The 24166-nt window shown below is 38.1% G+C and overlaps 3 protein-coding genes across 3 annotated transcripts; 1 reads left to right on the forward strand and 2 right to left on the reverse strand.

The window, feature by feature from the left end:
- Positions 1–225: 225 nt before the first annotated feature.
- Positions 226–2147, reverse strand: LOC134751082 (52 kDa repressor of the inhibitor of the protein kinase-like). Its single transcript, XM_063686426.1, has 2 exons — positions 2015–2147; positions 226–915 (listed from the first exon to the last, which is right to left on the reverse strand). Exons 1-2 carry the CDS (start codon positions 2101–2103, stop codon positions 450–452), a joined length of 555 nt encoding a protein of 184 aa, XP_063542496.1. The 5' UTR covers positions 2104–2147; the 3' UTR covers positions 226–449.
- Positions 2148–3570: 1423 nt separating this feature from the next.
- Positions 3571–18309, reverse strand: LOC134750869 (uncharacterized). Its single transcript, XM_063686107.1, has 13 exons — positions 18098–18309; positions 17885–18023; positions 17287–17431; positions 14630–14793; positions 14105–14231; positions 13217–13340; positions 12029–12158; positions 10827–11012; positions 9518–9662; positions 8459–8590; positions 6418–6505; positions 5508–5713; positions 3571–4465 (listed from the first exon to the last, which is right to left on the reverse strand). The coding sequence occupies exons 1-13, from the start codon at positions 18205–18207 to the stop codon at positions 4233–4235; spliced, it is 1929 nt and encodes a 642-aa protein (XP_063542177.1). The 5' UTR covers positions 18208–18309; the 3' UTR covers positions 3571–4232.
- Positions 18310–20172: 1863 nt separating this feature from the next.
- Positions 20173–23899, forward strand: LOC134750896 (dysbindin). The gene is made up of 3 exons (XM_063686135.1): positions 20173–20764; positions 21622–21786; positions 23750–23899. Exons 1-3 carry the CDS (start codon positions 20260–20262, stop codon positions 23833–23835), a joined length of 756 nt encoding a protein of 251 aa, XP_063542205.1. The 5' UTR covers positions 20173–20259; the 3' UTR covers positions 23836–23899.
- Positions 23900–24166: the final 267 nt, after the last annotated feature.

A 24166-nucleotide genomic window follows, 5' to 3' on the forward strand; every position in this document is an offset into this window, starting at 1 on the left:
TGTATGGCGCCAGAAACATTCCACGACTCTTCTCTTTCCGAGGACTCTATACGGGAATAAATAAAACCGATATCAAAAATATTGTAATGTAATGTTTTATTCAATAAGCACCTTCATTTAAAAAATAATAATAAACCCTCCTACCCTTAGATATTCTAAAAAAACTTCCTTTGCAGGATCTGTCTTTTCTAACATCAATAATTAAATTCGAAAAGTTGTATTCACGAGTTATTCTTAGGAAAAAATATATTACAAATATGTGACCATGAATCTATCTCTATCCGGGGTAACAGTTACACTGCAACAATATTTAGCGGTCGTTTTCAGAGAGCGGAGTATTTACTATTAGTGTAGTGTATTTTATTATTAGTTTTAATGTAAAACCAATTTTACGTTACAAATAAAGTCATTTCATCTCTTCACCCAAGGAAGAAGAAGATCACGTCATGTCACTGGAGGGTACATGAAGAATAATTTTTCCGTATTTTTTGGGAATCCGCCGCATTTTCATGCCGTTTATCAGAATTCTTCCGCTTTTTACTCTCAGTATCATTTTCCCATTTAAGTTTTCTTTTACGAAGTAAGTTACTAGACTTAATAGTTTGTGTTGAACAATTTGAATTTTTTGAAATTGCCTCTTGCGAGTAATGACTCGCAAGAGGCAATTTCTTGTCAATGTCTTGATCTTGTGTAGAGATCTGCTTAAAAATAGAGTCTTCAGTTTGAGTAGCTTTCGTTCGGGTCTCATAATCTTGTGGCAGATTCTGTGTTGGAACCGCTGATGTTTTTAATTTCTTTTTTAGGCGGTCTGTTTTCAGAAAGTGCAAATCACAAAGGTAGTAACTTGAATATAGAAACTTCGCGTCTTTATCCGCGAAATCATATCGCCCAGAAGCTATGACCCATTGTCTGCACCTGCAAAAAAACCAAATGATAATGAATAAAACAAAACCACAAACGAGTACCGACTGTCGCCTATGTAGATTTTGGAATCGAAATTCAATGAATGCAGTTGGTACAACGTACAACTTCAAAAAATAAAGTAAATAAGTAGTGTTTGTACCACATATTTTTTTATTCTTTTTTGTTTTGTAATTAGTATCGTTATTTTAAAAGATGGTAATCGTTGAAATAAATTACTTTTCAAAATTTGAGACAAATCCCAAAAAAAAACCCATAAAACGCTCGTCGCTCCGCTGACCGCCGACGTCCAGTCCGTGGCCTTACCTCCGTAACTAAAGTTTCCGTGGCGGTTAGGTTAGGGCTTTTTTTACACATTGACACACGGCGGGCGCGCTACTCGCCATACATGGCTTGCAATTCGAATGTCGAATATTCGACCTATTTAAGTATGAAGTGCGGACATCCCAGTTGCTCGTCATTGTCAGCGGGATTGGGACTCCCCTCTTCTAAAGATAGCCCATGCCTCACTCATCGAACACACCCGCCCCCCGCCGCCCGGACGATTCAGAACGTGCGCGCATTCTGGCAGTTTCGGCTTCGGCCCCCGAGTCGGGCCACTGGTTAAAAGCTCTCCCATCTAGACAGAGCGGCACTGTTCTGGACCCAAGTAGCTTAAGGATAGCAATATGCTTGAGGCTTGGGTCCAGAATATGTGTTCCTCATACGTGCGTCTGCGGCAAGGATGTGGACCAGTTGGGCCGCCATGGCCTCTCATGCTCAAGAAGCGCCGGCTGAATATTCCGCCACGGCACTATTAACGATTTGGTCCGTCGCGCGCTTGCCACCGTGTCTTTGCCTGCGGTTTTAGAACCTGTGGGCGTGGCAAGCGTCCCGACGGAGCCACGTTGGTGCCGTGGAAATTAGGAAAGGCCCTGGTGTGGGACGCAACATGTGTCGACACCTTTGCACAGTCCCACATTCAGGGGACCCGCATTCGGGCCGGCGTTGCGGCTGACCAGGCCCAATTAAGTACTCAAACGCCGCAAATACTCAGCGTTGTGTGTACAGTGAACAAGGGAACGGTAGGTACCCGAATGCTTTCTGTACTTACCTGCTTTCGTCTTTTGGGAAGCGGAAAAAACTTCTTTCTTTATTTCTCCAACCTGATAGGCACCCATACATCGCACAATACATCGGCATTGTAAGCGTTACGTTACGTCATCGCGTGATCGCGTCGCTAACCGAACTGAGCGGTCGTCAAACGGTCGTCAGTCTGCTGTGGCGGGGCGAGGTAATTCGAGTCGGGGCGGCGCGGTGCGTGGCCGTTCTGTATGATAATAATATTATTATTACTTATTCTGTGACATTGATTAGTGTTGTGTGAATTCATACATCACTACATAGTATAAAACAAAGTCGCTTCCCGCTGTCTGTTTGTCAACCCTATGCCCTATGCTATGCTGTATGCCCTATGTATGCGAAGATCTTTAAAACTACGCAACGAATTTTGATGCGGTTTTTTTTTAACCCTTAAATGCATAATGCATAACCTTAGTAATATAAGTTAATCATTAAATTTAGATTAAGGTACTAACATTGAAAATGAGTGCACCATTTCGCCGTTAAACGCAAGTTTGGCGAAACTTGTATAAGTTTAAAATGTGTTATACTTTTTTGAAAAAAAATTAAAAAAAAAAAAAAAAAAAAAAATGATGTATATATGCATCGTATATTTGATGGTCCGTGGCTCAATATGCAGCTATCCAAAATCACATTTATTACTTTTATACAGCATGACACATCTATTTCAATTTATTAAAAAGTTATACAAAAAATCATGCATTTAAGGGTTAAATAGATAGAGTGATTCAAGAAGAAGAATTATATTTATCTTGTCTTCGTCTCTTAAATTTAAAATATTATATTTTACTAATGTAGTTATGTCCAGAGCAACTTGCGAACCTACTCGCACCAGTATTTTAGCGCTGAAGGAAATCCAATGCTAGCGTATTGCTTACCTATTTTCGTTTTTCGGGAAACGAAAAAAACTCCTTTCTTCATCTTTCGAAGTCGACAAGCATCCGTACAAGGCACAATATGCGGGCATTTTGCACGGCGGTGGCAATCGAACTAAGTTGATATTCTATTCTGTCAGTTTTCAGTCAGACGTAAGGGAAGGGGTGCAGTAACTCATTTTGGTGCGGGGTGGAGCGTGGAGCGTCAGCCGGTATCAAGAGCCTGACACTGATAACTATTACAGTACATATGGTGCTACTTTCTCGCACTGGTGCGTAAAGAGCACTTTTCGTGCATATGTCGAAAGCTTAAAAGGGCCATATGTACTATAAAACGTTGTACGACACATGTGCGAATAGGTAATTCGCAACTCGTGTCGATTTAAAACACCCTGCGGTCGTGTTTTAATTTATCGCCACTCGTTTCGGATTTCCTCTTTTCCGCACTTGTATCGTAAATAACTATTTCTTCCACTTTTTCCTGATCAGAACACGATACCGTATTATGCCCTTCGGATCCCCAGTATTTTTGTTACACCTGTATAGATGATTACATGTCTGAATAGATATTGGAATTGTCTATAATCTATATTATGCTCAATAAAGCTTATGAAAAAAGAAACAATGATATTTGTTATCCATTTATTATTATAAGAATTAACAACATTACATTTTTCCTTTGTTTGCCATATAAAAATGTCACTCATGCAAAATAAAGCCTTATGAGAATAAACTTAGAAGCTATTTCGTTTACTTAGATATCAGATCTATCATGTCATGAACTCATGAACAATATTTTTGTTTTAATTTTAGGGTTCCGTACCTCAAAAGGAAAAACGGAACCCTTATAGGATCACTCGTGCGTCTGTCTCTCTGTCCATCTGTCACCTATTTTCTCCGAAACTACTGGACCAATTAGGTTAAAATTTAGTACACATACGTAAGTTTGTAATTCAAAGACAGACATGTAACGTAAACAAATGAATTTTGAACATGGGGGTCACTTGGAGGTAAATGAGAAAATTAAAACATAAAGTCGTTCAAACTATATCGTGTTACATATTAAATCAAAGAGCTCAATGTGAGAATTTAATTTTTTATTATTTTAGGATAAACAGTATAGAAGTTATTCAAAAAAGTTTAAAAAAAGATATCATTCCTTCTCCTTTGTCTCCGAAACTACTGGGTCTAAAATTTTTACAAAAAAATACACAGAATCGTTCTTTACCTGTCACGTCGCTGACGTCATAATGACGTATAAACGCTACCTGGGTAGGTTCATGTGACTTATCTAAAGATTACCACAAACAACGTTCAGAAACTCAACGCTTCCAAATAATATGCCTCATAAGCCTTATACGGCTTGCCGTCGACCGTTCTCTGATGCGATATATAGTTTTTGAACTGATTATTAGACCATAGACTAAGGTTTTCTTTCCCCTGGTCCAGGGTCTCGCTGGTCTTCTGGAGGCTGCGAAGGTTCTCGTTGAGCCGTTTCTTTATTTTGTCTATGATTTGGTCTTCTTCGTCTATGTGTTTGTTGATGTCTGAAACAAGGAAATATTTCAAGTTTAATAAAAAAAGCAAATTGTAAGGGCTACTTACACCATCTCACTAACTCGGGGTTAACCCGTCAAACCGTTAACCCAGTGTCAAATTGTACTGGTAACCATGGTAACTCCAGGTTTAACCGGTTAAACCCGGGTTAGTGAATGGTGCAAGTGACCCTAAATATATTAAAACGTGTCACTTACGTATTTTAAATCAAAGAGAAGCAGATAATCTGCGTCGGTCAACAAACGACTAACTAGTGCTCCCGTTGACGCTCCTCATTATGGAGCGAAACATATCGAGCAATCTTTGACTTCAAATACCTATGTGAGTGCCCGTTTTAATATATTTAATATCTGTGTCTTGAGGAAGTTTTATTATTAAAAACCGGCCAAGTGCGAGTCGGACTCGCGTTCCAAGGGTTCCGTACATTACACAGTTTAAACAATGTATTTTTTATGTGAAACGTGAGTGAAATGTCTTTAAAAAACCCGTAGGGGTAGGATCAAAAACTAAGTAATTAAGTGCGACTCACGCTTGACTGCACATTTCTAATAGGTTTTCCTGTGGATCTATAGGTAAAGATCTATTTTGTGTATTTTTTTCAAAATTTTTGACCCACTAGTTTCGGAGATAAAGCCCCCCCCCCCCCTTGCCTATTTTCTTGCATAACTTCTAAACTGTTTATCCCAAAATTATAAATATAATATATTTGAGATTCTCATAATGAGCTCTTTCATTTGATATGTAACACGATATAGTTTGAAAAACTTTATTTTTTAATTTTTTCATTTACCCCCAAAAGTGGTCCCCGTGTTTAAAATTCATTTGTTTACGTTACATGTCCGTCTTTGGGTCACAAACTTACATATGTATACCAAATTTCAACTTAATTGGTCCAGTAGTTTCGGAAAAAATAGGCTGTGACAGACGGACAGACAGACGCACGAGTGATCCTATAAGGGTTCCGTTTTTTCCTTTTGAGGTACGGAACCCTAAAAAGACAACATGAGTTGTTAGACTTGTTAGAATACTCACCAATATTGACATTGAAATCTATTTCACTTTGCCCCATGCTCCGTAGCCTAGCTTTATGACCGACAGCCTTGACGAGGCTCAGTACGTTGTGTGGAAGAGACTGCGACGGGCACGTAAGGCCGCCTGCGCTGTCGGCGGTGAGCCAGCGAGTTTGCAGGCGGGAAGCGGCGGATCGGAGCGTTTCGAATATCCAGATTTTTTCGCCGCTGAAAATAAGAATATAGAAGTGACAAAGATTTTGGCTCGTACTGTAATAGTTATTTACGATACAAGTGCGAAAAATAGGAAATTCGCAACGAGTGGCAAGTTGCCTATTCGCACGTGTATCTAGGGGCACGGCAGTGCCTCCGCCAAGTCGAGCAAAACAAAGAGGCACGGCCGTACCATCCTTTTCTCGAGGCCACTCAGGCCATTTTCAACGTTCTGTAATTTTGTGATGGCTAAAGCTAGAACCTTTAATTTTCAATGACGTATAGACCATTAACATGATTTAGATATATTCTCAATAACATTTCTCAATAATATTGATATGGTTTTAACATCCCCTGGCACTGATAGTAGGTAGTATATATACTGTAAAAATATGAATGAGTAAGAATAACTTTCAGTGTCCCAAATAATAAAGCTATACGTATTATTTGACTTGCGCTTAATCAATGAGGCAATTACTTGTGGTGTTCGTTGTCAACTTGAAAATAATGTAAGCTGAATTAGCTGAATATGCACCTTTACTAAATAGTATGCCTGTAAGTTGCAATCCGCCATTTTGAAAAAATAAAAAAATATAATTCGACAAAGAAAACATTCTGCTATCATAGTTTTTTTTAATATTACGTATAAAACTCTGCGTTCTCTTCCTAAAACAGAGATTTTAAGAAAAGTGATTATGTATGATACACAGTATACACACCTTTCTAAAACAAGTTTTCTATTTTTCTCCAAATTGAATTTCTTCAAGTATATCCTCAGCTCATCAATGAATCGTGCGTTGCCCAAATCTAAAAGATATACATAAAAAATTGTAAACTGCTCAACTCAACTCAACTCAAATGATTTATTTGTAAACATAGGTAACAGTGTTGGTAAGTACAAAAAGTATTATAGAACGCTATGCTTCGCCGACAGGCATACAAATTTGAAATTAGGTATACACATACCAATTAGAATAAATTGTATATATTGTATTGTATTGTATTGTTTTTGGTATTTGTATTGCTCTCAATATAAATACCAAAAAGTAGATAATCAGGTGAACCTTCATGGCTGTGACCACTTTTTATAATATGTTCTTTATCAAGTTTTGTGGGTAACCAGTCAATAAAATTGTATTCTTTCAGTGAAATTGGCATAACAAAAACCAAAACAGTTTTAGAGTTTTTGAATGATTCACGGTTAGTTTCACTAGACTTATATTGACCGGGATATAGACCGTGATTACCTTTTGTATTATTTGTGAGCTCCCAATATTTCGACGCAGTTACATGCATCATGTTCACGGGTGACTCGTCACCCAAATACACAAATAATACAAAACGGTCACGGTCTATATCCCGGTCAATATAAGTCTAGCAAAACAGTTTTACCCAAAGATAGATATAACTCCGTAATAGATGGATACAGTCTAAGGAAAAAACGTGCCTCGAAAATCACGAAAATTTGATTCTCGATCAAATAGGCCCACTAGCTTTGGCCTACTAGCTACTAGCAACGCCCGTTGACGGTTTCGTTTGTTATTTATAATTTTAACGCATATCAGTGAAAGAACAGTGGTCAAAATCATATAAAAATAATTAATGCAAATAAAAAAATCATTTATCCATATTGAAATACATTTTAACGTATTTTTATAAATCTTCATTTTTAGTTTTAAAGTATGTAGATAGATGGCAGTGAATTTACAGTGGTTACAAAATTTACTATGACAGTACCACTCTATCTTATTATATCCTCTTTGGTTTTACCTGATTGGTCATTAAAATAATTTTACGTGACGGCAAATTCCATGCTTAGCTCCATCTTGGCGCGCTCTTGTCTCTTGTAGAACTGACGGACTTGCTATGGAGTCCGCGGGCAGGTCTAAGGTCTCGTAGAACTGACGGACTAGCTAAGGAGTACGCGGGCAGGTAGGTCTCGTAGAACTGACGGACTTGCTATGGAGTCCGCGGGCAGGTCTGCGGTCTCGTAGAACTGACGGACTTGATATGGAGTCCGCGGGCAGGTCTAAGGTCTCGTAGAACTGACGGACTAGCTAAGGAGTACGCGGGCAGGTAGGTCTCGTAGAACTGACGGACTTGCTATGGAGTCCGCGGGCAGGTCTACGGTCTCGTAGAACTGACGGACTTGATATGGAGTCCGCGGGCAGGTCTACGGTCTCGTAGAACTGACGGACTTGATATGGAGTCCGCGGGCAGGTCTGCGGTCTCGTAGAACTGACGGACTTGATATGGAGTCCGCGGGCAGGTCTGCGGTCTCGTAGAACTGACGGACTTGATATGGAGTCCGCGGGCAGGTCTACGGTCTCGTAGAACTGACGGACTTGATATGGAGTCCGCGGGCAGGTCTACGGTCTCGTAGAACTGACGGACTTGATATGGAGTCCGCGGGCAGGTCTGCGGTCTCGTAGAACTGACGGACTTGATATGGAGTCCGCGGGCAGGTCTGCGGTCTCGTAGAACTGACGGACTTGATATGGAGTCCGCGGGCAGGTCTGCGGTCTCGTAGAACTGACGGACTTGATATGGAGTCCGCGGGCAGGTCTACGGTCTCGTAGAACTGACGGACTTGATATGGAGTCCGCGGGCAGGTCTGCGGTCTCGTAGAACTGACGGACTTGATATGGACTCCGCGGGCAGGTCTAAGGTCTTGTAGAACTGACGGACTTCCTATGGAGTCCGCGGGCAGGTCTAAGGTTTGAGGTGTACTGATGATGAGTTAAGAGTTGCTGCAAGTACCTGATTGGTCATTAAATGAATTTTCCGAGACGTCGAATTCCATGCTCAGTTCCATCTTGGCTCGCGAACGCCGTTTCTCGTAGAACTGACGGAGGCTTGCTATGGAGTCTGAGGGCAGGTCTAGCTGCAAACCTGTGGAATTCAGTATAATCCTATCTTGAAATTTACACTACTTTATAATAACAACCGAAGTGCGAGTTCTCGCCCACCGAGGGTTCCGTACCTCAAAAGGAAAAACCGGGCAGGTGCGAATCGGACTCGCGTTCCAAGGGTTCCGTACATTACACAATTTTCAAACGTGAGTGAAATGTCTTTAAAAAATCCGTAGGAGTCGGATCAAAAACTAAGTAATTAAGTCCGACTCACGCTTGACTGCACATATCTAATAGGAGTAATAGGTTTTCCTGTCATCTATAGGTAAAGAACTATTTTGTGTATTTTTTTCAAAACTAAAACCTGTGGTTTCGGAGATAAAGGAGGGGGGGGGGAATGGTCATCTTTTGTCTATTTTCTTTAATAACTTCAAAACAATTTATTTTAAAATTACAAAACAAAATATATTTGAGATTCTTAAAATAAGGTCTTTCATTAATTTGATGTGTAACACGATATAGGTAGTTTGAAAAACTTTATTTTTTAATTTTCTCATTTACGTCCTAAAAGTGGCTCCCATGTTTAAAATTCATTTGTTTACGTTACATGTCCGTCTTTGGGTAACCAATTCACATAATAATATGTGTACCACATTTCAATTTAATTGGTAGGTTGTTTTGGAGAAAATGGGCTGTGACAGACGGAGAGACAGACAGACGCACGAGTGATCCTATACGGGTTCCGTTTTTTCCTTTTGAGGTACGGAACTCACTGTGAAGCTTAGTCAATATATGTAAGAATGTCTTACAATTATCTATTTGTGTCGTTCTCAAGTGAAAGGTACCACATTGTCGCTTACCAGAAGGACGCTCTGACTGGTTATTCGTATAGAGGTGCAAGCAAATTTCACCCTTATGGTAAGCGACAATGTGGTACCTTTTGCTTGAGAACGACACATCTATTTACCTCTGGCGTGGCTGATATTTTCCTCCGGTGCATCGTTGCGAAAACTATTAAAAATGGTTGTTAGACACTCTCTCACGTTCTGTATTTTCCTCTCCGTCGTAGCTAGAGACGATGTGACGCTTTTAATTTCGTCTCTCTTGGATTCCTGTAAAGTTTATGTTATTATTAGTGATGTACCGACTATTGATTTGGCCGACTAGCCGACTAGTCGGCGCTCGGATGGCCGATTAGTCGGCCAAATCCATAAATCATTATTTTTTTAAATTTACATTCGGGTGATCACTGCAGTAGCTTTGTCTAAGTTCGGATGCATTTGAAAAATAATTGTTTTGCTCCTTGCGTCGCTTAAGCTTTCCGTGTGCAATTTTCGTACATTTTATTTAATATTTCAAGCAATTTAATGATAATTTAATAAAGGAAATACATATTTAACGTGATACATATTACGACAACAAACCGAATAAAAAAAATCCGTCCAAAAGCCAATTGCCATTTAAGCATTTTGAGCAAAATATATTTTCCTTAAGAGACCCGCGTTTTGTGAGGTTGATATCTTAGTGGCTTCTAGGAATTTAATTGAAAACACCTCAAATAAAAATTACCTACCTACTGTAATACTATTATTATTGTACAACTACATAATAGTTATTGTACTGACTGTGACGACATACATACTTTTTTGATATTTCGACAATACCTGTCCAAGGTTTGCCCTAGATTGACATCTCTTTTTTGTGTGTGACATTGTTCATTTATTTATTATTAACAATAAATAATAACAATATTTAAATATTTTACTTCATAAATTGTTGTTTTTGCTGTTTCAATTTGAAGCTGACGATCTTTTAGTGAAAAGATTTGGTTGCTAATATCCTTTAGTGTAAAGAACTATGTCTTATTCTTTAAGAAAATTAATGAATCTATCTTGTTATCTACTCCCTACACATAAGTTGAATATATTAATATGGACTAAAATATTCGTATGCACCATTAATAGGTTTAAAGTACAATTTTATTAATTTGAATAAAATGAGTATTCACCATTTAATAAATGTTTGCTGTTTATTTGGTTTGTTTAGTATGGTTTCCTGTAAGTAATAATAGGCCGACTAATCGGCCATTTTGGCCGACTAGTCGCCGACTAATCGCCGACTACAAATGTGGCCGGATAGTCGGCTTTCCCGACTAGTCGGCGACTAGTCGGTACATCTCTAGTTATTATTAATAACCTATTAAAAATAGTAACAGTTTTTTTTTTTAACAATTTGGTCACTATGGCTTAGAACGCACTGCGATTACACGCACTTACAATAGCTTTATCAATCTTATATATCTGGTTGTGCGCAGGCTGCGGCTCAGCTCGGCTGGTGGCAAACAACCCCTCGGCCTGGGTGAGTAGTCGCAGCGCGTCGCGCAGTGCGAGCACTCGCGCCTCTGTTCGCGCGCGCTCGCACCGGAGCACCAGCAGCTCGCAGGATTCGCCGGTTAGTTGACTCTGTAACAGTATAACCAAAGAGGATATAATAAGAGAGCGGTACTGTCATAGTAAATTTTGTAACCACTGTAAATTCACTGCCATCTATCGACATACTTTAAAACTAAAAATGAAGATTCATAAAAATATGATAAAAAATAATAAATAAATCCGAAAATAAATAAATGCGATGGATTAATGATTTTTTTATTTGCATTAATTATTTTTAAATGATTTTGACCCATGTTCTTTCACTGATATGCGTTAAAATTATAAATAACAAACGAAACCGTCAACGCCCTCTATACGAGAGTAGGCCAAATCTAGTGGCGCCATCTGATCGAGAATAAAATTTTCGTGATTTTCGAGGCACGTTTTTTCCTTAGACTGTATCCATCTATTACGGAGTTATATCTATCTTTGGTATAACTGTTGTTAAAAAAACCGGACAAGTGCGAGTCGGACTCACCCACCGTATTTTTGGTATTTGTTGTTATAGCGGCAACAGAAATACATCATACTTGAAAATTTCAACTGTCACGGTTCATGATATACAGCCTGGTGACAGACAGACTGACAAACGGACAGACAGACGGACAGGGAGTCTTAGTAATAGGGTCCCGTTTTTACCCTTTGGGTACGGAACCCTAAAACAGAATAAAATAAATATTTAAGTGGGGCTCTCATACAACGTGATTTTTTCGCCGTTTTTGAGCGTAATGGTACGGAACCCTTCGTGCGCGAGTCCAACTCGCACTTGGCCGGTTTAATAAAAATATTGTGATGTTCCAATATTATGTCATTCAATTATTTGGAGCAAGAAAAGTCTACTACTGCTGGTGGGCATTAGATAATGCGTCATCGGCGACATACATCACGAAAGGGAAAAGTAATTCGTAGCCTTTTTTTTTTCAGACTCAAAAATATAGGTTTTGATAAGTTACACAGCAAGAATTTTGTACTTAGTACAGTTAGCAGCTTCTGCTGACTGCACTACAGTACTTTACTGTAGTATTTGTGGTGCAACCTGTACTTACGTTTAAAGCATCAACAGCTTGTGCAAGACGTTGTTGAGCGAGTCTCGTCATTTCACGACACTTGAAAGCTTCTAGTGTCAAAGTGCATTGCAGTGCTGCAGTCTCGATTAGGACCGCTTGGAAACTAGGCCTATAAAAAACATTAAATTATTAAGTATAATAATGTAAGAATGATATTAAGTACACACATTTACTAATAATGGTAGAGAATGAAGAGTTGGAAATAATTAGATATACATTTTATCGCGGACCAGACGCTCGACCACGCCAAGTTTGCTCTTGACAGTGACAATGCTTACATGTACCGTGGGAGCGCCATACGTGACAGCATTTGGCATGAAATTTTTGTTTGGTTTTTTGTCTTCTTTAGTGAGGCATAGATTAGATTACTCAAGATTCTAACGTGTTCGGATTTAATGAGTTTGTTTAAGGCAAATCCGAGCTGTCTAGTCAAACTGTTATTTTAAGAGACTAAGCAATACTTACTACAATTTTCATTCAATGAACTGCAATAAAATCATACAAACTTTACCGTTTTCATTGTTCTTGCGTACATTATTGTAGATAACTTAATTATACATATCGGTTATTGTCCACTGTGGGCTCTCTACTGCTCAATAAGTTGACAAGAGCTACTCTACGCGCGTATAGCTCCGCCCACAGCGCGTCGCCGCGACACGCCACTAGCTGACTTATGTGCTCCTAGTTCAAAATTGGATGCTATACATACCGGTTATTATCCACCGTGGGCTCTTCTTTGCTGCACAATGAGTTGACAAGAGCTGCTCTACGCGCGTATAGCTCCGCCCACAGCGCGTCGCCGCGACAAGCCACTAGCTGACTTATGTGCTCCTAGTTCAAAATTGGATGCTATACATACCGGTTATTATCCACCGTGGGCTCTTCTTTGCTGCTCAATGAGTTGACAAGAGCTGCTCTACGCGCGTATAGTTCCGCCCACAGTGGGTCGCTGCGACACCCCACTAGCTGACTTATGTGCTCCTCTAGAGTTCAAAATTGGTTGCTGTACATAGCGGTTATTATCCACTGTGGGCTTTCCTCTACTGCTCAATGAGTTGACAAGAGTTGCTCTACGCGCGTATAATTCCGCCCACAGTGGGTCGCCGCGACACGCCACTAGCTGACTTATGTGCTCCTCTAGAGTTCAAAATTGGTTGCTGTACTTACCGGTTATTATCAACTGTGGGCTCTTCTTTGCTGCTCAATGAGTTGACAAGAGCTGCTCTACGCGCGTATAGTTCCGCCCACAGCGTGTCGCCGCGGCACGCCACTAGCTGACTTATGTGCTCCTCTGTAGAGTTCAAAATTCACTGTTGTATTGCATTCATCACTTTCAATTAAAATTTAAAATTTCAAGTTTCAATCCTACAAATAATCAATTTTTTTTTTTTTGGAATTTCATGATCTGGATGCTAGCCCCTTAAACCAAATCTCATGGAACAACTAAAGACAGGTAAAACCACCATCTATAAAAACCTTGACAGCTGCCAACCCCATTTAAAAATTAAATTAAATTTCTTTATTTGTTTTGACAAGCTTGACTAACCCAAATATTATGGGACAGTCAAGCCTGTCATTTAAGAGGCTTTAGGAGGCAAGGGGTTCCCTCAAGATTTAGTTACTGTTGAAGTACCTAATAGTAGTAGATTTTATTTAGACTTTATACCTTGTTTAAAATCAATTACTCTTTGGTTAAGGAAAATGAAAGGCATGGTGTACTTATTTCAAATGTGAAATAGTAGTGTATTTCACATGTATTTATATTAAGCATGTGCCAGACGGCAGACAACCACAGTTTCTGCAACATGACCTTGGTAGAAGCGAGTGGTTTACAACAAGCGGCTAGACGATTTTAAACCACTGCTTCTGCCATTGGTTGGCAGAGCACGCCTGTCTACCAAGGGCGTTTAAAGGTCATGCAGAATTTGGTTTCAACCACTTGCTACATGGCTTAAAACCACTGTTTTTCTACCAAGGTCATGTTGCAGAAACTGTGGTTGTCTGCCGTCTGGCACATGCTTTACGCGTGTATTTATGTGAAATACGTCGTCTCACCTTCCAAATCGCCATTGTTGGCTACGTTTGTGCTGCTATTGCTAATCATGGTGGAGGACGCCACGGCGGAGGCCGCACCGACGGCTGGCTGACGACGCTGGGACGATACGCATCTGTCTAATTTAGGCTGCAACAAAAATGTTAGTTATAATTTGGCAAGCCATTTTCGTCAGTAGCAGGCGGAAAATAAAAGGCTCTGACAGAGAGGGCTTACCAAAGTATAGTTTAAAGGGAATGTGTGCTTAAACTGGTTAAAGTTATTCAGGTAATTGGGTCATAAATCTTTTCGTTGTCTTGTTTTTGACCACTCTGTCACGCTTGTATTTTTGTCTTTTATCAAATAAATAAAAAAGTCGAATGCTATCGCGTGTCTTTCTAGCCGTAGATTATAATTCACACGAGAAAAAATACAAAAAGCTCCACTCCATTTTTTGGGGACAAAAAACAAGACAATGAAAAGAATTTTGACCCAATTAAGACCCACTGATTGATCCCAATAGTAAAAAGTTTCACTAAATGGCCCACCTGCACATCAGTATGGTCCTGTACAGCGCACATCTCCTCGGCTATAGCGCGTGCCTCAACAAGGCCCTGCTTCTTGGTGCGGAGTTCCTCTGCAAGGAGTTGGAGGAGCCAACCTTTACGCTGCAGGTCTTGGAGTCGCTGACGGGCCAGGTTATGTTGGGACACTGGTGAATGGAGGTAAATTATCCTGACATGGTTTCAACTGCTAGGTAATCCTAGGGGACAAACAACTCAGGTATTGTTTTAAATATAAGTCTATAAATTACTTGAAATAAATGATATTTAATTCAAGAAATAAAACTATGAAAACGGATTATATCGCGTATATTGAATTTATAATACATCCCGACGTTTCGAACTCTTTACAGCGTTCGTGGTCAACGTGGTTGGTGGTGGGATGTATTATAAATTCAATATACGCGATATAATCCGTTTTCATAGTTTTATTTCATGAGTAACTATCGCGGTAACCGAAGATGATATTTAATTCAAGTTAAATTGTGTTCTGTATTGTCAATACGAGTCTATAAATTACTTGAAATAAATGATATTTCATTTAATTTAAATTGTGTTCTGTATTGGGCAATGGTCTCAAAAAAGACCAACCTATAACATCATGGAATCAGAATCAGAATCAGAATCAGAATGCATTTATTCGTTATAACATAGGTACATTGTATTGGTCTTATAGTTAGAGCATATTGCGAACGCTATGTTTTGCCGCTAGGCGTACGAATTTGTTTACCTATATAAACTAAGTTAAACATGCGCTAGTCTAAGGTATTCATGCTTCAATAATCAAATCAATTACAAAAATAATAAATAAGAACAGAAAGATAATTCACAATAATAATAAAATTTAAAACAATAAATATTAAAGAATGTCAACAATGAAAATTTCAAAGAAAACTACAAAAGAATTACAAAAATAGAAAAACGAGCTATAAATTATTATCATTCAAGAACTGCTGTACGCTATAGTAACATTTCTTGATTAGCAGTGATTTTAAAGTCTTCTTAAAATGTACAATATTTAATTCTTTTATAGTGTTCGGAATTTTATTATATATTTGAGGTGCCATTCCTAGCACACTTTTGCGCATCATGGCTGTTTTACATACTTTGTGGCATAAATCATTTTTATATTGAGATCGTACAGGGAGCTTTCGTGTGTCAGAAATTTTATCAAAAAGGTTTGGATTACATTTTACAAAGACAGAAATTTCCAGGATATATAGGCAGGGCAGAGTTAGGATATTTAGTGATTTAAAGTACGGAATAACACTATCCATCATTCTTAAACCACACATAGATCGTATACACCTTTTTTGGGCTTTAAGTACTGCGTCTTTATCAGCTGCATTGCCCCAAAAGATGACTCCATATCGTAGTACCGATGCAACAAGTCCATGATAAGCAACAAGTAAAGCTTCATTATTTACCACCTTGGAAAGCTTATGAAGAGCGAATGCTGACTTACTTAATTTTTTACACACATCATTTATATGGTATTTCCAAGTAAGTTGGCTGTCAATGAATAATCCTAGAAATTTGGTCACTCCTATGGTATCTATTATATTTCCATTATAATTAATATTAATATCCTCTGGTTTAATTCGCTGGTAAAAATGCATAATATTCGTTTTTGTCAAATTAATTACTAAATTATTATTACTAAGCCAAATTATTATGTCAGTTATTACATTATTAATGTCATTTTCATAGTTAGTCTGGTTACTGCATTTTATAATAGAGGTACTATCATCGGCAAACAAGATCATAGGATAGGGAATGGCCTTGGGCATGTCATTTATATAAATTAAAAAAAGCAAGGGGCCAAGAACACTTCCCTGAGGCACGCCATGTCCCATACATCTTGCATCCGATATGTACACTACGTCCGTTTTCCTTTTAATACACTTTCTAGTAATTTCAGTATATTGCAGTCTTTTTGTGAGGTATGATTGGACTGACCAAGTCAAAGCTCTCACCGAGTCACCTTTAAATCTGTGCGTGCGGAATGCAATAAATAGAGAAGCATGGCGGGAAACTACAAAAAAAGCCGTACAACGACCTCAATGACCACGACTGCTCTGACAAGAGTATCCGACTGAGAAGAAGAAGATAACATCATCATTACCATCAGAATTTTAGGATTTTGATTGAGGCTTGAATTGAGGATTTTTTTCAGTCTTGCCCACTGAAGGGTTGTCTTTTTTCATTCTCCATTTTCAATTTGTAATAGTAGTAGTGTGTGTGTGTGTGTGTGTGTGTGTGTAGTAGTAGTAGTAGTATAGTGTGTATTTCAAATATTCATTTTGTTTTGGCTCTAAAATATGTAGGCTTGCTTAGGCTATACTAAACATGTATTTACGCTTTTTTCACATAACATATTGCATATGGCAATATCTGTCAAAATGAGCACAACGAAAGTTTAGTTCATTTCATTAACATCAGCTGTGGTTAATAGCTCTATGAGCCAATTCTTACATGACTAAATTTAGTTTTCTGAATGAATATGACTGACTAAACACATGTAAAAGCAGATAACATGTAAACCATGATATGTATCTAATAATAGCATGCAAAGTTTAGCCAATAACTCCATAGCAAGAAGCAGCCATAACTCCAATTAAAGTGTTAACTGAAATTCTTACTTTTGCTAGACACCTTGTCCATGACCTCACTGAGGTCTCTCTTAGCTTCAGTGATGCGGGCTTCGGCTTCAAGCACCTCCTGCCGCACTTCAGTTTGTTGCCTCCACAGAGTGAGCTCCGGCGGTATCAGCACATTTGTGTCAAGCTGAAATTTGTTAATTTAGACATGTTTATTTATTTATTTATTACCTTTATTTATTTATTTATTTATTTAAACTTTAATGCACAAACAAATAAAAATGTAGAAATGGCGGACTTAATGCCAAAAGGCATACTCTACCAGTCAACCATTGGGTCAAACAGAGACATAAATGTTGGTGGAGGATTCATAAAATTATAATGAGAATTTGAAGCAAAAAAGTTTGTTAAAGTTAAGGAAAAAAGTTTTTAAGGAATTCAAGAGTAAAGAATAGGAGGTGGTACACCAGAATCTCCACTGGCGATAGGATTGTCAGAATTTTTGGCAAAAATCACTTGAATTTTAATTGATGTTTGTTAAAGCTTTCCCAGCTTCTAATGAGATTGTTAACACTTCAAGAGTATTACAGAACTAAACGGAATTATTGTTATTATGAAAACATCGCTAAACTTCACTTACTACTGTAAATAGATTCTTTTTCTTACACCTCCTGACATCATCAGCGAAAACTTGCAGTCTCTTCTGTTTTATGATGTCTTTTGATTCTACCTGTTCCATAAGACTACGCCACACTAAATAGTATGTTCCACAGCACATCCTGCAAACATAACAATGAAATTTAATACCTTAAAACAAGGCTGTAACTTTAAAATCACTTGAGAAGAAACATACTGTGAGGTTTTGTCCACTGTCGGTACTTTTTCAGGGGGACAACCCATTGCCAGCAGCCAGTCTGCAAATTTTGCGGGCACTTCAGCACTACTAAGTTTTGTCTCACTCATTGTTGTTTAAGGCGTGGAAAACAAATTAAAACTCAAATGAATACACTAGCATAACACTAGTGCAATAAGTGCATTCATAACAATACTTGACAGCCCGTCAGTCGTTCGGGTCGTTCGAAATTTGAAATTAAATGAAGGGTTGCCCGGAGAAAATATTACCTGGATGTGGTTTACGAAGGTTCACGTATTTGTTGGTGAGTTCAATAATGATTTAAAAGATATTATCTTTGATGCTTATTTTTTAGTAAATAACCAAGTACATTTTTCAATTTTTTGAAATATATACTATCGTTTGTCAAAGGACTGTCTTATTTCAAACATAGACAGAGAGAATCATATTATCTTTATCTTACACTAGTACTAGCACCAGCACCCTAAAGACAAGGATGAGTATAGTTTTTTTTGTTCTTATTTTTTTTTTTTTATAAAATAGGAGGCAAACTAGCAGACGGATCACCTGATGGCAAGCGATTACCGCCGCCCATGGACACCCGCAACACCAGATTTACTGCCAATTTGGTTTGACCAACTATAATGTATATTTTTTGTTGTCTCCGAAATATGATTCATTTAACTTTGTAAACGCTTTTTTTTTAACATTTATGGCCTGGATGCGAGTCCTTTAAGCCATTTGTAAACGCTAAATGAGGGCTAACGCGTATGAATTCGCCGCTAGTGTAGATGGGTCTTTTCCATAGTTCGAAATGTCAAATCTCACTTGTCACTTCAATGACTGACAGCTGTTCTTTAGTCTTTTGTATGGAATGTAGAGTTAAGGAAACGAATCTTCATGTATCCAAAAGTGTAAAAGTGTACAGCAGTTAGCTGTAAATAATAGTTCGAAATCTGTCCGGTAGCGCTAGGGTGGCACAACGATATGACATGAAATTAGACTTCATTGACGGAGTGAAGTGCGCTGTCAGTGATTTAAAATTGTTATTTAAATGTTTAAGATACATATTTATTTTAATAACGATTTAGGATTTCATATTTCGCAGATTTAAAGTCTTGCCCGCCTAGGAACCAAGTGCTAGGTACCTTGCAGTCAAACTAGCCGCCCCTTTCTCAGTACGCATTATTTAGACTGCCACCCCTGTTATCTATTAGCCACCGCCGCCCCGGGCCTGGGCTTACCAACCAGGCCTTGGGGCAAAGCCGCCGCTATATAGGATATATATATAAATTAAATAAATATGGGAAAAATTTGCGTCGTAAACAGTTGCCAAAGTGGGCGTAAGGTGAAAAATCTGAAAAATGTTACGAAGTCCATATCATTTTTCCGACCAACGGTAAGTTTGTAAAATATTTAAAAAAAGTATTAAATTGTTACTTTTATAATTTTTTTTAGTAAATTAACAATTTTACTTCAACCATTCTTCATGTTTCTTAATTCCCAGACTCCAGCACGGTTAGAAAGTTGGAAAAAGTCGTTAGGAATTGCATTAAAAGCAAATGATTATATTTGCCATCTTCATTTTAAAGAAGAAAATATATACATGTACGACAAGTTAACTATTAAAGGAGAGGTCAAATATATTCCTACACAAAGAAAAACGCTTAAGGAAGAAGCTTCTCCCACGCTTGAGCATCAGTTTATTCCCATACTTGAACATGAACTCCAAGCTAATATTATTAATGTAGAGGAGAAATCTTTCGAACCATCAACAACTCTACATTCCATAGTCTTTTGGACCACCATCAACAGAGGCGCCAACTGGTGAGCAAAAAAACGAGTCCTAATTCAGGAGTTTTTCAGAAAGTTTTTTTTCACTTGCATGAGAAAATCTTAAGGACCCTCCACACACGTGCGTGAATCACGGCGCGAAGCCGCGAACGTGAGTGTGGAGTCTTGTTCACTAATCAGCGAAATCGACTCCACACTCGCGTTCGCGGCTTCGCGCGTGGAGCGTTTTTTACAAAATCTCACAAACAAAGACTTTATTGACCATACCATAAAAACCCTTCAAAACTGTCAAAACAAAGCTCTGTTGCATTGCATGTGATGTGGACTGCGAATATTTTAAAACTTGTGTTTTCACTGCTCCCATTGAAATGTTAAGCAATTTGAGAGAGTTTATTTCAGTAGTACAAGATGGGTTAACATCTAATACTAATTTGCGGCAGACATTGCAAGAAGTACAGAAGGTGAAGAATATTTTTAAGGACAAACAAAAGCTGGTGAACGAAAGTCAGGTGAACTGCGGTGCTGGGTCTGTCTTGTTGGACAAGTATCAGTCAGAATGGGCGAGCTTACACGAAAATGCTGATATAAACGCTAAAACAGCAGATGATGCTGATAAATTGATATTGGAACTGCATGAAACAGCGAAAACAAAGTTGCAAACTGCAAATGATTTGGCGCAAAACTTGGCTCATTTACCGAGTCTCACGGCTTCCGTAGCACAGTGTATCGACAGTTTGAAGAACTTGGAGGTGTTAATGAAGACTGTGGAGCAGGATCTGGTGGAATTTGAGGATATTGTGGAAAGGAGTAAGATGGAGAGATGGAAACTAGATCATCATTATCACCTCACTTTGTACAAGGAGAAAAAAATGGGTAAATTGATTTTTTTATGATTTAAATTCAAAGAATAAGGATCCTGTAAATAGTTCTATTCTTCTATTCTTATTAGATATGTAACTGTATGCAGTCTTATAAGACTAACAAAATCAAATAAGTTTCTAATTAGTATGTACTAGTATTGTCTTCGGTTACCGCGATAGTTACTCATGAAATAAAACTATGAAAACGGATTATATCGCGTATATTGAATTTATAATACATCCCGACGTTTCGAACTCTTTACAGCGTTCGTCACCCGTTGACCACGAACGCTGTAAAGAGTTCGAAACGTCGGGATGTATTATAAATTCAATATACGCAATATAATCCGTTTTCATAGTTTTATTTCATTAGTATGTACTAGTGTAATATCATCATTCGCTTGCCCTTGTCCCATTCACTTGGGGTCGGCGCAGCATGTCTTTTTCTTCCATACCTCTCTGTCACCCGTCATCTCATCATTCACTTGCGATATAAAGTTACATTAAGGGTCCATTCACACTTTAAGTAAGCTCAGAATAAGAAATAATGTGTGAAAAATGTAATGTTGTTATGGCCACCCTTTGTCTTCATCATTAGATCAGCTTGATACCGTATTGCATTGTTACAATGTTACCAAGGACAAGGACTAAATTTTATCCTTATTTGTCTTGTGCATCCAACAAATGTTTGTAATTAGATTAAAAGGTATTCAGTTAATATCTGTAAATTATTAACCATTTAGTGAAATATTATCAGTGTAATTATGTATAAACACAAAATGTTAATACTTCTGTACCAGGCCTATGTCTGCTCCTACGGTTGTTGAGCAGACCAAAACATTTGCCAAAACATTTTATCCAAAATTTCAGCTACCCTGGAAGACACACGGATCAAGCTAGCCAGAGAGAACTCTGTCCACAACCAGGAGCGGGAGAAACAGCAGCTAGCAGAACTCCAGGCCCGGAGGGACAACAGTGCCTCGGCTTTTCAGCAGGATATGGTCAGATACTTGGCCAGTGGTAGTATGCCATCAGGTTAGACAATGTTTGTTACATGAAAATGTATCTAGTGTCTGTCTAAGCTCACTTTGCACCAACTTGAACAGAACAAAATGAGGGAGTGTCAGTATTAATATTTGAAAAAATCTCATATACTGCTTCTCAAAGTTGACAGGCAATACATACATACATACATACATACATATATCTTTCTTTTGATTGACAGAACAAGATACAAGTTCTTTTTTTTTCAAAGTAGTGCCGATATGTGCAAGTTTCGGAAGAAGTTGGATTGGAAGTTATCAGAAATTTAGATAACTTAAGTATACAAAATGGAAAATTTAGATAACTTGCGTATACAAAAATATGAGTTTTACGAAATTTTTCCTAATGGAAATTTCGCAAATTTGGTAACTTTCCGACAGCATATTAGTATTAATGATAACATTCAACACTTTGTCATTGCAAATGCCATGCAGAGCGTCAAGCCCTTAGGAAAAACAGTGCCACAGCTTTCCATCATACAAAACAACACCTGTATTTTACAATTAAGTATTCTTGCAAATAAAGAATCTTTATCTTTGGGTGGTTAACCGTACTAGCGTCACAGAAAAGTACCATTGGTAGTTGGCAGCAAAAAATATTTTTTAACAAATTCACCATTCTTATAAAATGCCAGCAATGGTTAACTTACCTATTATTATTATTATTATTATTTAAGCTTTCTTTCTCGCACATCCATTATAAAATTGACTTTTCTTTTGTTTGTTATGTTTTTACGATGTGTGATCCCTTGAGGGTAAAAGCCTCCTCCATCTTTTTCCATTTCTCTTTGTCTGTAGCATTATTCTCCCAAGTATTTCCTGCAATTGCTATGATGTCATCAACCCATCTTTTTCTTTGTTTCCCTGAGCTACGTTTACCCAGTGGGCCTTTCCATTTGGTTGTTTGTATGGTCCATCTCTTGTCCTTGTATCTAGCCAAATGTCCAGCCCATCTCCATTTTTGTCTTAAACTAGACTGTAGTGCGTCTGTCAGTTTTGTTTTCATCCGGATATCTATGTTTTTTACTTTGTTTATTCTTCTTAGTTTCAATAGGCTTCTTTCTATTGCATGTTGGCATGATAAAAAAAATTCTTTCTTTCTCGGTGAAGACCCATGTCTGGCATCCGTAGGTTAAACTGGGGAGGATGCAGGAATCCATAACTATTTTCTTTATTTTTAAACTATAGTTTCCTTTTAGGATTTCTTTATGTGACCAGTATTTTCTCAAAGCTATGTTTATCCTCCTTTCCACCTCGTTTATGTTGCTATTGGGGTCAAAGGAAATCATTTTTCCTAGGTATACATAGTTGTCCACATATTCTATTGGTTTTCCTTCTACAGTTATACTTCTTTTGTGGCTGTTCATAACTTTGGTTTTAGACGCGTTCATGTGTAGGCCCACTTTTTGGCTCTCTGAATTTAGACTCTTTAACATTGTTTCCAGACCTTTGGCAGTGTCACTGAATAAAACTATATCCTCCGCAAACCTCAAATGTGTTAGTTTTTTATTTGGTTTCCATATGCCTTCCTTTTCCCATTGAAGTTTTTGAAAGATTTCTTCCATCACCGCTATAAAAAGTTTTGGAGAGGGGGTCTCCTTGTCTCACACCTTTTCCGATTTTGAATTCCTCTCCTAGCCTTACCTATTATTATTTAATAATAAATAATAAATATTATAGGACATTCTTACACAGATTGACTAAGTCCCACAGTAAGCTCAAGAAGGCTTGTGTTGTGGGCACTTAGACAACGATATATATAATATACAAATACATAAATACATAGAAAACACCCAAGACTCAGGAACAAATATCTGTGCTCATCACACAAATAAATGCCCTTACCGGGATTCAAACCCAGAACCATCGGCTTCACAGGCCAGTCACCCACTAGGCCAGACCGGTCGTCAAAATATTATTTACCCTATAAATTCTGAAAGAAAGTTTTTTTTCAGTGGCATCTAAACTGCAAGAGGTAGCATTGGAGCAAGTGCAATTAGACGAGGACCAAACGGCGTTAGACCAGTTCCTAGAGAGCTGATGTGCCGGTCATGGACCACGGGTGATATGAAGAGCTTATTTCAATGTACGGTGAGGACACTGTACACTTGTAAGTTTTATTCCAAAGTTAATATAAATATTGTTGATAAAATGTCGTTTTTCTTAGAGAGTTCCTTAGTGAAATAAATAATATATTATTTATAGACCAAATGAAGCGAGGCCTAAAGGCCTACCAGGGGCGCAATTTCATTTATTCTTCGTACATACTATACTAGTAGTACTAAATTACTAATAGTAGCCGACAACTATTGGTGTCTTTCTCTAACATGTGAGTAAGACAGGGACACCAATAGTTGCCGGCCACATATTGC

The sequence above is a fragment of the Cydia strobilella genome, chromosome 21, assembly GCF_947568885.1.
Source record: "Cydia strobilella chromosome 21, ilCydStro3.1, whole genome shotgun sequence".
In the NCBI taxonomy this organism is placed as follows: Eukaryota; Metazoa; Arthropoda; class Insecta; order Lepidoptera; family Tortricidae; genus Cydia; species Cydia strobilella.